This window comes from Marmota marmota, unplaced genomic scaffold (assembly GCF_001458135.2).
Source record: "Marmota marmota marmota unplaced genomic scaffold, marMar, whole genome shotgun sequence".
NCBI lineage: Eukaryota > Metazoa > Chordata > Mammalia > Rodentia > Sciuridae > Marmota > Marmota marmota.
In genome coordinates this window covers 32736280-32752135 of record NW_026000240.1, presented here as the reverse complement: position 1 = coordinate 32752135, position 15856 = coordinate 32736280, and the positions used below count along the sequence as shown (strand labels likewise).

General features: G+C 38.3%; 1 protein-coding gene across 1 annotated transcript in view; it reads left to right on the top strand.

Annotated features, from left to right (window-relative positions):
* The window catches only part of LOC107143408 (collagen alpha-4(VI) chain-like), a 103464-nt gene that overhangs the window by 47019 nt on the left and 40589 nt on the right, over positions 1-15856 (top strand). The window contains exons 14-21 of the mRNA XM_015487075.2: positions 2055-2126; positions 3914-3940; positions 4473-4517; positions 6681-6734; positions 7583-7645; positions 8025-8090; positions 14341-14394; positions 14500-14535. Coding sequence (XP_015342561.1) covers positions 2055-2126; positions 3914-3940; positions 4473-4517; positions 6681-6734; positions 7583-7645; positions 8025-8090; positions 14341-14394; positions 14500-14535 — 417 coding nt within the window. The remainder of the gene's footprint in view (positions 1-2054; positions 2127-3913; positions 3941-4472; positions 4518-6680; positions 6735-7582; positions 7646-8024; positions 8091-14340; positions 14395-14499; positions 14536-15856) is intronic.

The following is a 15856-nucleotide window of genomic DNA, read 5'->3' as shown; positions in this document are numbered from 1 at the left end:
CCTTCCAACTTTGTGGCATAAAGTAATAATTTTATTATGTTCATGGAATCTGTGGGTGGGGAAGCCAAAAAGGGAACAGAAGTAGGATGGCTCTTTTCTCTATATCTGGGGTTTCAGATGAGTTGATAAGAACTTCTTGGGCTGTAGAAGCTGGGACCAGAGGACCCAATGCCAAGGTGGCATCTTCTATCACTTGTCCGGACCCTTTGCTGGGATGGTGGAAGGACAGGCTGAGCATGAACCTCAGGGCTGCTGGGTGTGAGAGGGAGCATCCCTACAGGGAAGGTCCCCCTGTGTGAAACTACGAGGCTGCTGACAGAGTCTCAGAAAGTAGCCTCACAATGTCTCTCTCATTCTGCTGGTTGGAAGCCAATCACCGAGGCCAGACCACATTCAAGCGGAGGGAATCAGACTCCTCTTAGATGGAGGAGTGGCAGGTCACAGAGTGTGGGATGGGAGATATTGATGTCCAGCTTTGGAAAATACAATGTGCCAGACTCACGAATTCTATAAATTTAAAAAATGTATCAATGTTGAGTGAGTGGCTTAGTATGGTAGAAACATTAAGATTAACTTCTCCAGATGAAACTTAAACACCATCCACTTAACTTAGAAATGCAGGTAGACTAGGGAGAAGGGAAGAGAACAGACAGTATTTAGTATCAAGCCTTGCTTTAGGCATTTTGTGTATGTTATTACATTTGATATTTGTCACAACCCTCATGTATATATGAATAGTTTCATTTTATAGATGGGGTGGTAGGAATGTGCAGAGAGTGACCTGCTAAAGATCATATAAAGAATGTTGTAGGGGCTGGGATTGTGGCTTAGTGGTAGAGCGCTCGTCTAGCATATGCGAGGCCCTGGGTTCAATCCTCAGCATCACATAAAAAAAAAAAAAAAACAAATAAAGGTATTGTGTCCAGCTACTTTTAAAAAATAAATATTAAAAATAAGAATGTTGTAGATGTGTCCAAACCTGTTTGATGCCAGTACCTGTGTTTTTAAATTATCTCTTGCTACCTTTATTTTTATTTTTAATTATTATTACTATTATTTTTTGGCACCAGGGATTGAACCTAGGGGTGTTTAACCACTGACCCACATTCCCAGCCCTCTCGCCGAGTTGCTTAGGTCCTTGCTAAATTGCTGAGGCTGACTTTGAACTTGTGATCCTCCTGCCTCAGCCTCCCAAGCAGCTGGGATTACAGGCCACCCTGCCTGCCTGCTACCTTTAAATATAGAGCACCTCATTTGTCCAGTCACATGGTTTGTGAAGTATTTTCTATATGGTATCTCCTGTAGTCAATGTAGCAATCCTGTGAGATCATTAGAATCAGTGTTATCTGGATCCACATTCATAAATGGGGACAATTGTGATTCGTGGAATCATGTAACAGTCCAAGGTCACCAAACAAGTTGGAAGCAGAACTCAGACCTGAATTCAGGTTCTTAATAAAAGGATCCAGAGTGCTTCTCACTTTATCATGTGCCTATTTATAGTCCCAAGCAGCTTCTGTATTTTCTGAACTTATTAAGTCTAAATTAGATGTTACAAATGTAGATTTTCTTTTGATTGAAGCTCATGGGTTGTGTGAGACTTTCTAATTCATATTTAATCATTTTGGCAAAAGGCATGATTCCCTTCCTTATTCAATGCTTAGATGAAAAGCTTCTATTTGCTAATATAATTCAGTGAGTCATTCTCCAAATTCTGATTGATGTCTGCTGTATGTCAGGCAAGAGGTTTGGGGCAGGGAACTGAGCGATAAATAAATGAGACATTGTGAAGCTCACAACATGGCAGGAGATTCTAATACATAAAAGACAAACAAACAACAACAACAACAACAAAAACCCCCACAAAACCCTCACTGTCATAAGTGCTAAGTTGAATTAGAATCTGTGTTATCTGGAGCATTGTCATAAGTGCTTCAGAGACCTGATCAGATTGCCTGCAAGGCAGTCAGATTGTTAAGGACACTGTGGTTTGAACTGGCTGGTGGTCACAGAGGCAGTTTCTTGATGGTCTCCACTTGTATCTGTCTTCACAGGGAGAAAGAGGCCCCCCGGGTCTTCCTGGACCTCGAGGTGAGGAAGGATGCATGGGTGTGAGGGGACCTAAGGTGAGTGTGACCTCAAGCTGTGGGATTCTTTCCCTTTCTTTGTTTCAACCCTTGAGTTCAAGAAAAATCTTCATTCTTCAGTATAATTATGGAGGCTTAGCTTCTCTTTAGACTGAAGGCTTCCCAGAAGTAAAGCCTCAGAAAAGGAATCAACTGCACACAGCTTACTGGGAGATGATCCTAGCAAACAGTAGCAGAGGAGTAAGGAAGTGAATAAGATATGGAGGAAATGTGACCCCAAACGATGCATTAGCAGATCACTGCTGTGGGCAGATGCAGATCACTCCTCCCTAGGGACTCTGGCAGCCAGTGTTGAACATGCACCTTGATGTTTTCCCATTTGAAGGGTGAAGTTGCTGGGTGTTTGTATACTACATCCTATCAGGCATTATCGAGGGCTGATGCTAGGAGGCCTTAATTCCCCCAGCTCTTTGGCCTGTCATGCATGTAGGCAAAGCAGGTTTTAAGTCCCAGGAAAAAAACCTCAGCAAAAGAGCCGAGAGTGCTTGTAATTGGAAGGTAGGTTCAAGAATACTGAGATTTTAATGGCTAAGGGGATACAGGTGGGGCACCTTTTTGAGTGATTGCATTCCAGGTGCCTCAACCTTTCATTATTGGAGAATCTCTTTTGATAAGGTAAGAAAAAAAATTCATACAATGTAAAGTCTTTTGAAAAATTTTATTTGTTCTTTTTTGCTTATACACGACAGTAGAATGTATTCAATATAAAAGTCTTAGGGTTTTCTTGATCACAATGACCATGTCCTGTATATTCTAACAAGTTACCTTTCCAGTTACTTTGCCCTGTTGTTCCTTGAAGTCTTCCCACTCTTGCTAACCAGTGTATTCTCACTTTCATTTGAAAAAAAAAATCTTTACAAAAATAAGTGGCAGGGTGCTGCTATTTTGCCTACTCTGTGAGGAGTAGCAAGGTGGTTTTCTCCAGGTCACAGGAAAAGGAGGGTTGTAGTAATCAGAGAACTGTGAAACCCATCACATTTGCTGGACAAGGAAAGCCTTGTCATTTTGATCTAATCTTCATTTTGATCTAATACATACATTTTCTTCAAATCAGGCAACATGGCTTCCTAAATGAAACAAAATTTCAAAAATCTCATTCAAGCCAAATTCTTCTACCAACTAAGCTATATCCTCACCCAAGTCAAATTCTTTTTATTTTATTTTGCAGTACAGGGGATTGACCTGAGTTATGTCCTCGGCCCTATTTTATTTTTGATTAACATGTATTAAATGTATCTGTTAGTGGGGTTCAGTGTGATTTTTCCATATGTACATACTCTGTGCACTAATCAAATCCAGCCTTCCCCATTTTCCATTTCCCCAGCCCTGCAGCCTTCCCAACCTCTAGTAATCACTATTCTACATTCAGGTCAATTTTTTTTTTTAAACATCCACATGTAAGAGAAAACATATGGTACTTGCCTTTCTGTGTCTGGCTTATTTTACTTAATGCCCTCCCGTTCCATTCACTTTGCTGCAAATGACAGGATTTCTTTCTTCTTTATGGCTGAATAATATTGCATTGTATATATTCACCACATTTTCTTTATCAATTGATGGGCACCTAGGTTGATTCCATATCTTAGCTATTTGAATAATGCTGCAATAAACACGGGCATGCAGGTATTTCTTTGGCATGCTGATTTAATTTCCTTTGGAGACAGACAGACAGACAGACAGACACACACACACACACACACATATCTCCAAAGGAAATTTATTCTTATTTCTTCAGCTCAATTATTCTTATTTCTTCTTAATTTTAGGGAGCAAGAGGATTTTCAGGAGAGAAGGTAGGTAACTGTCTCTACTCTTCTAAAACTGGATAGCAATCTCTTTGGGAAACACAATACTGATTCCAAGCCCTTTTCCTTTGCTTGATGGGGTGAGGCTTTTAAATTTTAGGCAAAGGAGTGGGGCAGATCTTATTAATATCTGAACCACCATGCTAATAAGTGACTATTGACTGTTTGTAAGACAAGTATTTCAGTTTTGAGGCAATGACATATATTATTGTGTTCAAGCCTTGCTGACTGTTTTTTTTTTTAGTTGTTGATGGACCTTTATTTTATTTATTTATTTATATGCCGTACTGAGAATTGAACCCTGTGCCTCACACAGGTGAGGCAAGTGCTCTACCACTGAGCCACAACCTCAGCCCATAATCACCTTTTAATAATTGCATGCTCTATGTAGCTGTTGTTTCAGAAGGTCTAGATTCTTCTATCAACTGGAAAATAAGTTATTAAGGAAGTTAACATCAAAGAAATATCCACGTACCCCTATTTCTCTTGTGTCTAACTCTGATCTTCCTTTGCTCCACAGGGCGACGCTGGTGAGGAAGGTGTTGATGGCTTGGATGGAGAACAGGTATGGAAGTATTTCATTTTGTTTTCCCCTTGACCAGTCTGGCATTTATACTCTTATAGTGAGCATAGCTTTTCCTGATTGTCTAGAGATTTTGACGTGTATACTCAACAGTGGTTAAGTTCAAATGTTATTTATTCTTATCTCCAAAATACAAGGATCCAAAAACCTAACTTTACCCTCCTCTGATATCACATATTAATTATTTGGTATTTTATTTCTTAAATTATTTGGTATTTTATTTCTTTGGTATTTTATTTCTGAGTATTTATGTCTTAGAAAATCCTTAGAAGATCATCATATGGAAATCTTTATCTTTCCTATTGTGTTAACCAACTTTTCATCATTATAAAAATATCTGAGATAATTAATTTATAAAGATAAAAGGTTAATTTTGGCTTATGGCTCTAGAGATTCAGTCTATGATTGGGTGGACCCCTTAATTTTAGACCCCTGGTAGGGGTGCTGGAAAGTAATAGTGGGGAGCATGTGGTGGAGCATGGCCAGGAAGCAAAAGGAAAAGAGGAAGAGGAAGGATCCAGGATCCCACAATTTCCTTCAGTGACCTAGAGGCCTCCCACTAGGCTCCACCTCTTAAACGTCCATAGCTTTTCACAACACTGCCACTCTGGCACCAAACCTAAACATGTGGGTCTTTCAGGGGACATTCAACATCCAAAGTAGAGCACCTATTTTCTCTATTATCTTTTTTATAGAAGTCTATGTCAGATCAGTCGGGGCAGGCAATGGCCAAAGGAGGCAGATTTAAAAGGGCCGCTGAACAGGCTTTATTGAGATATCACTCCCGGGCGGAACTCTATCAGACCCACAGAGGGGACAGGAGAAGGGTCTGAGGAGAAACTGTGTGGAAGCTCTACTGGACTGGACTTTTATGGGGCTTACAGCAGGAAGGGAAGGGCTTGGGACAGGAAAAGGTATTTCTAGGGTCCCTTGCCCCCTTGAAGTTGGTCAGGGGAGTTGGCTGAACTCCAGGATTGGCCGGGGGGTCCTGTTGATTGACAGGCATTAGTCAGGAGATCTGGGTGATTGACAGGCGTTTCCGCCGGCATCTGATTGATGTTATTTTTCGGCGCGGGCTGCTTTGTTCTAAGTTGCCACTAAGTCGCCACCAAGTCGCTGCCACCGACCTAACAGTCTAATTAGAAGTTTGAATATACTTATTTTATATTCTGTATATGATAATTCCAATATCTGTAGTCAATGTGGGTCTGATTCTATCATGTGTTGTTTCTGCTGGCTTCTCCGACATGGTGTGTCCCTCCTGTGTGTTGTGACTTTTGATTAACAAAAGTCAAACAACATCAACTTAGGTTTTAATGACTTCTTAAAGATAAAGTTCCATCAGTTAAAAAATTAACAGTTTTTAATGGAACTTTATCTTTAAGAAGTCATTAAAACCTGAGTTGATGTTGTTTGCTTCAGCCACATTCCTAGTGGCACTAGTTCCCGGGACCAGTAACATAAATTGTCAGCCTGAGGTCTTTCTCCTCTCTATCTCTTTCTCTCTTGAAAACACACACACACACACACACACACACACATATCACAATAAGTTCTTTTTTTTTTTTAATATTTATTTTTTAGTTATCGGCGGACACAACATCATTGTTTGTATGTGGTGCTGAGGATGGAACCTGGGCCGCACGCATGCCAGGCGAGCGCGCTACCACTTGAGCCACATCCCCAGCCCCACAATAAGTTCTTAACCAAGAGCTCTTCTCTCTCTGGATCCTGCTTTGTCTTTATTCTGAACAAAGGATTTCTCTTTTTTCTTTATTGTCTTATTAATGTATCTAAAATATATTTTAATTTATCTGGAATTTACGGTTGTTTTTTGGGGAAAGGTTGTTCAAAGGATCTAGTCTGTCACTCTGTTGTGATAAAGTGATTTCCTGTTTTTGGTTAAAAATGTGAAACTACCCGAAAGAATTTTCTGGAATGACTAATAGAATACAGATTCTTTTTTTTTTTTTTTTTTTTTTTTTTTTTAGTATTTTAGTTTTCGGTGGACACAACATCTTTATTTTATTTTTATGTGGTGCTGAGGATCGAACCCAGCGCCCCGTGCATGCCAGGCGAGCACGCTACCGCTTGAGCCACATCCCCAGCCCAAGATTCTTTATATATTTCTTTTTCTTTTCCTAGGGTGATCGTGGAGTCGCAGGATCATCTGGAGAAAAAGGAAATAGGGGAAATTGGGTAAAATATGAAGGCATTCTGTTCTCATTTCTACTGGGTAAACTGATATCAACAATTTATTTTTAAGCTGTGGGAAAGAATCATTTAGTGGTTTAGAGACTAGATTGAGAGTTAAAGGACAATGAATGTTAGATGACTGTTTGGAATGTTTACTTAGGACCTGATAGTGAAATGGAGATAGTGAAATGGAGAATGTAAATCCAGGGACTTCACTTTTTGTGCTTTAGAGACATAATTGTGTCACTGTCTAGCTCACAAGTTTTTCATGGCTCCCTGTCACTGATGATTTAGTCTTACATCCAAGGCTGTTTAACCACTCTCTTCATTAATCCCAATTAAGTCAGATTGTATTACTCCTGCCCCCCTGAATGTTCCTTTTGCATGCCCACTCTGAAAACATCATTCTCTTTCTCCTTTTATTTATTTTTTTCCCCATGAGGTCTTACTCCATTAATCCTGCCTGCATCCATGATGGAGAAAACTCCCCTTCCCCCTTATTTATGTGTGTTTCTGCAGAGAGAATCAGGAATTAGTGAAAAAAAATCAAGAAATTTGATATTAGGGAGTTATGAGTCCAGCTTCCCAGAGCCTCAAGTCCCTCATATGCAAGTGGGTTAATTCCTGAGAAGTGAGGTGAAGCACACCTAAGGCTGATCATATGGAAGGTTCCAACAAAACATCTTTCCTACTGCTTGACCTTGCCTTTTCCACAGTGAATGCTTTCAAGTTCAAGTACCAAGTTGCTCTTTGAGCCTGATTTTTTCTTTTTCCTCTTAGAGTTCCTTTCCTTTTAGGCAACAAGAGATTTTGAAAAGTGACACATTTTTTTTTTTTCTTTGTGATTTAAGGGCTTGACAGGACCACCAGGACAATCTGGAGAGCGTGGAGAGCCTGGGTTAAGAGGAGATCCTGTGAGTAAAGATTGGGGGATTTCTTCTGCTTTAATTCCAGGGATTTGAGAAATGTTTGCTTGTGGCACAAGGTGAGAGCCATTTTTTATTCATTAATGAGGCATCTGTTCAGTCTGTCTTTACTGCACTGCAACAAACGAGAGATTTGAGAGTAAAACCCGTGTCACAGAACATTTGGGTTCATAAATAGGTTGGAATTTTAATTGTATCAGGTATCTGGGATTACTGGATGGGTCTGGACAATAAAAAGGGTCCACTTTGGTTGTGTGTGTGTGTGTGTTTGTTGTTGTTTTCTTTTTAAGGAACTTTTCCTGTAATATTTTTTTTCTTTTTAATTTGGTTGTTGTCCGTTTGAATAAGCGACATTTTATATTCTCAGGGGGATCCTGGAACGGATAGTCACATTCAAGGACCTAAGGGGGAAAAAGGAAGGCGTGGGCATCAGGTAAGATGACCTCTGTTTAATTGGGGGGACTGGTATGCATGGGAACAAATGCTTCTGGTGTAGAAATTTGGGCACTCTGCTTAGCAAGCCAGGGAACAAACCTGTGGGATTCCATCATCCATGGACACAGGAGTCCTGACTGGTTATCTCTGCTTACATCTTGTTCTTGTGTTCTTGTCTTAGAATTTGTACAGGAAAAAAAAAAAAAAACTATCTCCCACAACATTAGTAATACTTTACAAGTTATTTTACCTCTTTTGTTCTTGGTTTCCTCATTAGCAAATGAAAGCATCTGACTCAAGGATGCCTAGGATTCTTCCACTTTAAAAAATTTTCCAATTATAAAATTTAAAAGATGCTTGCAATTATCATGTCACCGGCTTGCTTTTCTTTGTAGTCAGAGCTGATTGATGTGTATTGGGTACTAGCCATTTTTTAAAAGAGGAGATCTTTGTCTAGCTCTAAAGACTGGAAGCACTATGATAGAAGACATCACAGAAGAAAAAAGACTTGTTAACTTGACAGATGCTAATTTCTTGGAAGCCAATTTTAGATTTTTATGTCCCAGACATTAAAATGCATGATTCTGAAGAATGACTAAAATAAATCCAAGTGCTTCAGTCCTCACATTTCACCATTCCTAATTTCCAGGAATGAGGTCTGCATAGCACAATATTTGCAACTAGAAAAGAGCCTAGGAACCTCTATTTTCTTCCAATCCCAGTTCTGCATCCTTTAACAAAACTGTAGGACATTGACTCTCCTTCCTAGATTGTGGCTAGATAGCATCCATGTTATATATGTCCAGATCCTAAGTTAAATTCAGTTTGTAACAAGGTCATTATTATGTAGCTATGTGAGAAAACCACTGGGAGTTGACTATAAGAATATTTCATCCTGTCATTAATTACAGTTGTTTTGAACAGACCCTATTGAGAATGTTTCCTTTGGTGTTGTGACCAGAGAGCTCTGTGAAGGGACACTCAATTATCGACAGGATTGGGCTAAGGAGACAGTAGGGAAGCAACCCATCTGGTGCCCATCTGTAAGATGGGAAGAATGGAGATTGATTTCCATGAGTTAGAGGTTGTCATGGGAAGAAAGATTGTGATCTGAGATAAGATGAACTTGTTCTATGGTTGGCTCAAGGTTTACTGCTGGGGAGAAACCCAGGCCTATAGACAAACTGTCCAGTGCTCTGCCTGCCACAGTACTATCGCTACACATGCTCACAGCTTTCAGATGCCTCCCTCCTTGATTTTAGCCAAGGGTTAACTTTGAACATCAGCCCTGAATTGTGTGTGTACATGGAAATTGTAATCCTCTGAGGCAATGCCATATTGAGTTTGTATCTCATGGCTTCTGCTCCCATGCTGTGCTCAAAGAAGGGTGCTAACTAACTCCTTTGAATAGACTTGGATAACAGAAGTAACTCTCACCAGTTACATAAGCCTGCAGCTGTGGATACTGACATTCTAGCCTCAGTACTATCAGGAGATGGACCTCTAGGGGGCAGTCTTCCCTTGGAATTATTTCTGAGATGAACCTAAGAACAGATTCAATGTTACAATTTGGATGGGTAAAGCAGTCATTCCAACAAGGAGAAACTTTATTATATATTTAGTATCAGGGAATCAGTCATGTCAGTCAGGAGTGTGAAATAAACACTTCTGGGGAGAATGAAAATGAGCTTAACTTTTGGAAAGGCAATAGGCAAATAAATCAGTTAGCATTGCTGTTTAAAAAAATATACATATACATATATATGTATAATATATATTATATATATACATATATAATACATATATGTATTTACTTATTATATATATGACTCTTAGAAAATTTGTCTAGTAGTGTTAAGTAGTAATATGTTTGAAACCCAAGTTTAGGTGATTTCAGATTTGACACACCATCTCAATGATGCCATTGAGACTCAGTGATTTGTCAGAGACACAGTCCCTTTCTTTCCACGCTCCCTCCTCAGTATGTCAGCATATGTCTGTAGGCCTGGCAGCTTTGAGCATTTTGTCTTTACTTTTATATAAAATGCCAGGAGGAAAGGGACTTTCCTTTCATCTGGGTGTTTTCAACAATATTGTTTTCTAAGCTCATTAGAAAATTGAGCATAACTGCCCAATTTCACGGGATCCAGAGAAAGCAAATCTCTGAATAAAGGAAATGTGATCACCATGATTGGCTTAGATCTATTCTCATTCACCCATTGGAGGTTTTTTTTTTTTTTTTTTTTTTTTTGTCCTGGGGATTGAACTCAGGGCCTCAAGCATGGTAGGTAAGTGCTTTACTACTGAGCTGTATCTACAGCCCTGGAGTTGGGTATATTGTTGTTCTAAACACAACAGATTTTCATATTAAGGAGGAAAAGGGAGAGACTATTGTGTAGGCCACCACTGTGTCTGCCATAGCTTAATTTCTAGTCTTTCTAGGCCTAGCACTTCACCCAGAAGCTAATCATGGACCAACACAGATTTAGCAGCAAGGGTGATCACTGTGGTGATTTTTAAAATAGTAAAAAATTGAAAATACTCAAATGTCTAATAGTAGCTTATATGCATCCTGGTGCTTCTGCACAATGGAATATTTCTAGGCAGTGAAAAATAATATAGAAGACTATTTCTTGACATGGAAAACACCATGTTGCAACATTAAATAAAAACGGTAGATTTATAAAACACTATTCAATGTGAGTTCAAATTTGTAGAAAACTTCCATATCATTAGAAATTATGCATTTCTTTTTACCCTAACTTCTAATTTTGAAAAATTTCAAATCTATGAAAAATAAATTTTAGTTGCAAGAATGAACCCCACTATTACTATATTTGCTTTATATCTCTTTATACAAATGCATGTATGTGTATATCTATATGCTCAAGTGTATTCTTAGAAAAAGGACATCATTCTATATTAGTACAATATAATTATCACACTCGAGAAACAATATTTGTACAACATTATTTTCTAATACACAGTCCGTAATCAAATTTCTACACTTGTCCCATGTCTTAGTTTGGGTCACTATAACAGAATGCAATAGACTGGGTACCCCAAATAGCATGCATTTTTCACAGTTCTGGAGGTTGGGAATTCTAAGACCAAAGCACTGAAGATTTGGCATCTGGTGAAGGCCCATTTCCTGATTCTTAAATAAGTATTTTGGCTATGGTCTCACATAGAGGAAAGACAGGGTGCTCCTTCAGGCCTCTTTTGTAAGGGCACTAATCTTATTCAGGAGGGCTCCACCCTTATGACTGACTGGCATTCCTTTCCTACTGTCTTCACTTTGGGGGTCAAGATTTCAGAATGAGTTTTTTTGAGAAGAGACATAAATACTCGATCCATAACACTCAATGATGTTCTTTATGCCTGTTTTTTTTTTTTTTTTGTTGTTGTTCCAGCGTGTAGCTGAGGATTAAGCAGTTGTTTCTGGTGTCTTGCCTCTTTGGTATCTTTCAATCACATCAGTGGCCCAGTTATTTGTGACATTGACATTCCAGACTAGTTATTTGGCTAAATTTACCTCAATTAGGATTCATCTGATGGTTTCTCCATAACTACAGTCAGGCTAAGCATTTTTGGCAGAGACTTAGTGGTGCTGTACATTTATTAATGATGGGCAGGGATACAGTGTTGATTTGGGTCATATTGGTGACATTAAGTTCGAACATTGGATTATGTTCGCCAGATTTCTCCACGGCAAGCATGCTTTTCCTTTCTTCGAATGGGAATGATACTCTGAGACTATAAATTTCCTATTTCCCAACAATCTTTTACCCAATGGCTCCAGCATCTGCCCAGATAATTCGTTTACTATGTTGGCTGCAAAATGCTATTTACTGCTGAAGTGAGAAAATGATTAATCTTTTAAGAAAGAATCTTTATTACATCCAGATCTATTGTGAGAAGGCTTTATTTATAGCCTCCTCTCATCTACTTCCTACTTTGGAAAAAAAAGCCCATAAAAGTAACATTTACTACAGAAATTTGGGAATATAAAGTAAAATGTAGAGGAAAAATGATCCATAGTTCCAGTAGCCAAAGAAACCATTATTTTATTGAACTTTCCTAACATATGATGGCAATCTCTCTTCTAGAGAAAGTCAGAAAAGTGTCCCATGGGCTTGTTACAAAATGTTCTAGTGTAATATTTTTTTTTTAAAGAGAGAGAGAGAGGGAGAGAGAGAGAATTTTTTAATATTTATTTTTTAGTTTTCGCCGGACACAACATCTTTGTTTGTATGTGGTGCTGAGGATTGAACCCGGGCTGCACACATGCCAGGCAAGCGCACTACCGCTTGAGCCACATCCCCAGCCCCTAGTGTAATATTTTTAAAAATGGGGACTTATCATTTTTTTCTTTTTCCATATTTGGGACAAATTATTCTCCCACATAATTTTGCAAATTTTAGAAGAACAACATCATAGCACAAACTTTCTACTTTATATACTTTTTTTTTACTTTATACACTTTTAAAAAAAAGTCAGATACACCTATTTCTGCTGATCTTTAAAAATCTTCAAGAAAAAAAACTGAGTAAAACATAAAAATGTATGACAGTGTTTATAGTATGCTCCTGCTTGAGTTTACAAAACAATATATTTATGTCTACTTGTAAGTACAGAATTTTTTTTTTTTTGGAATTTTATGAGAAGCATTCTTTTCTCAGGCTGCCTTGGGAGAAGGAAGATTTGCTTTTTAATTTTGTGCTTTTTCATTTGCATGCCTTGTGCATTTTTTATCATGACATATTTAATTTTTTTCGACAAACAGTATTTCAAGATAAACATTAGAATTCTAACACGTACAACGACAAGAAGTCAGCTGTCTTAGAAATGCAACTCTGAATAGAAGAGCTATACAGATAAATCCTGCAACCCAAAGCCCATAATATGGCTGAGTAGACAAGTGAGCACTGTGGTTAATCATTCAGATGTTTTTCTCTTCACGATGCTACAATCTGAACTTTTGGAAACCCTTGTAATGTGCGTATCAGCACGTCATCTTAAACTAAAATCAATACTTTTTTAAATCTTAAAAAATATATCATGAAATATCCAAGACCCTGGAAAAGATGTAGTGAATACTATCATAAACACAAGCTTTTATCAACCCATCACTGAGTTTAAGTAAAATTTGACCTATATAACTGGTCTATTCAGATATACCCTCTGATTCTTATCAGAGGCAGCCTCCATATTGAATTTCCCCCCTTTTTCCTTTGTGTTTATATTGTGTGTGTGTGTGTGTGTGTGTGTGTGTGTGTATATATATATGTATATATATATATATATATATATATATATATATATATATATATATATATTCTTTATAAACTTCAGGTGAAAAGTGTTTCTGTCATGACTTGATTAGCATTTCCCTCATATTGGGGAATATTTAAATTATCTCAGAATTAATGTGCTATAAATGACAGTTGGAATGAACGAATTTTCACAAGACATTTTTTATTTCTGTATTTCGTATTCTTTCCCCACTTATGTATTCCACTTGACTTAGCATGTAGCCTCACTGAATAATTATCTGAAATATCCCTTCTTGGGATCCCATGGGGTTTCCATTTCTCCTGAAAGAGGGCATTCCTTCTGGATACTACTCATTCCCCACTTCTACTCCACAGAGGTTTCCTCATCGTGATTGTGAAACCTTGCTTTCTTTCATCGCCTATACACTGATCTCTCCATGTGCAGAGACATACCCTTCTACCTTCTGCTTCTATCTGCCACTCAAGACATGCCCGATAAGACATGGGTAGAAAGGGATGGGCCAGTATTTTTCTATACTAAGCATGTTGAAGAATGTGTATAACTGCTGTCCCAGCATGGTGAACCATGTGGAGTCATTAAAGGAAGAGTCTGTGGGGAAAGACTACTAATCTGTGGGGAATTTGTCCACAACATTGATGTTTGAAACATGAGAACTTAATGTCATTGGCTTCTTGAGGAGTGATGGTCAATGGAACTTTCTGAGATCATGGAAATATTCTCTATCTGTGTGATCCAATATGGTAGCCTGGCTACATGAAATTACTGAGCACTTGGAATGTGGCCAGTGTTGAATGAGAAGCTAAATTTTTTTTTTAATTTCATTTTTGTTCACTTCATTTGAATAGCTGCCTACAGCTAGTGGCTTCTGTATTGGATGGTACAGATATAGAGAAGAAAACCAGAAGTGTGTGGCATTTAAACTGATCTTCCCTTTATCTTTTACTTTTTAGGGTCTGTCCAGTTTCAATGGACCTCAGGGGAAAACTGGAAGTGTTGGCCCTCAGGTAGGTGTAGTATATTTCTCCTGCCTTTGTGGAAGAGGAAGGTATGTCTGGGTGAGAAATGGTTTATTTCTTTCTCTGAGGTCTCTGCTTTCCTTCTTTTCTTAGGGGTCACGAGGAAGACGAGGTCTGCCAGGGTTGAAGGTCAGTGCTTTCTGGAGAGAGATGCTCTTTGTTCCATGTACTTTGCAGCTTTAATAGTTCTCTCTGAGGTCTAGGGGAATGCCATTGGGCTGGGAGGTTGCATGGGAATTCCTGGGAGATTACCACGGAGATCTTTTTCACGAAGAAGGGAAGTTTATATGGTTTTCTGCCTCCTCCTCAACTAGCTCTACTTTATTTAGATTGAGAAGAAGCCAATACCTTAGAGAAGGACTTTCAATTCTGATATGATGGTTTTTTCCCATGGGTGCAAACAGCTGATCGACTGTGTCTAGATGATGGAGAAGGGTTGAGCTCTTACCATTTCCAAAGGCCAGATGGTGTGGTTTGATGGTGGAATAGAGAATATCCCTGCGAGAAACCTACTTTACTAAGCATTTATCTAGTACCTGGTGTACATTAGAATATTATTTATATTATCTCATGTAAACCTTTCCAGGCGTTTTCATGGGTAAGAGAGGGAATACAGGATTAGCAAAGAGAAGTAACTTTATCAGAGGCACCACAGCTAATAATTGTTGGAGATAGGATTCAAATCTAATATCTAATCCCAAAGACCATGATGAAACTTCTGTACAAAAGAAGTTATTTTATGTAGACATCTCTCTGACATAATCTGATGATGCTCTGCTTGTATTTTTCCAGTATTCTCGTGATTGATTTAGGAATGGAGAAGAAATGATATTGACTCGTATCACTTTTATTTTGATTTCTCACCATGAGGGATGAAGATTTAATGTTCTTACTCTATTTTTCCATCTCCTTCTCTGTACACCCTCACCATCCTTGCAATACATTTATTTTCTCCATTCTTCATTAAATCAATTTATTGTTCACATGATAATTAAGTGAACATGATTTACAGCTTTATACTTTTTGTATCTTGTAATCTTTTTCTTTTGGTGCTATAAATTGAACCCAGAGGCATTTAACAACTGAGTCATATCCCTATCCCCCTGCCACCCCTTTTTATTTATTTTGAGACAGGGTCTCACTAAGTTGCTGAGGCTAGCCTCAAATTTGTAATCCTCCTGCCTCAGCCTCAAATTATAGCATGTACCACATGCCTGGCTTCATACATTATAATCTTTATGTGTTCCTGTAGTAGTTTGCTTTTATTCCTATTCAAATTTTTATTTTTAAATAAGAGATACAAACATAACTATTTTCAGGCTTCAGGGTGAACTGGGTTTATCCAACAAGTCAGTGGCTTATTAGTTGAACTGATGTTGAAGCACTGGTCTTATAGACCCATTTATATTCCTTGGATGTAATTTGTTAAAGACCAACCAATCCTACAGAA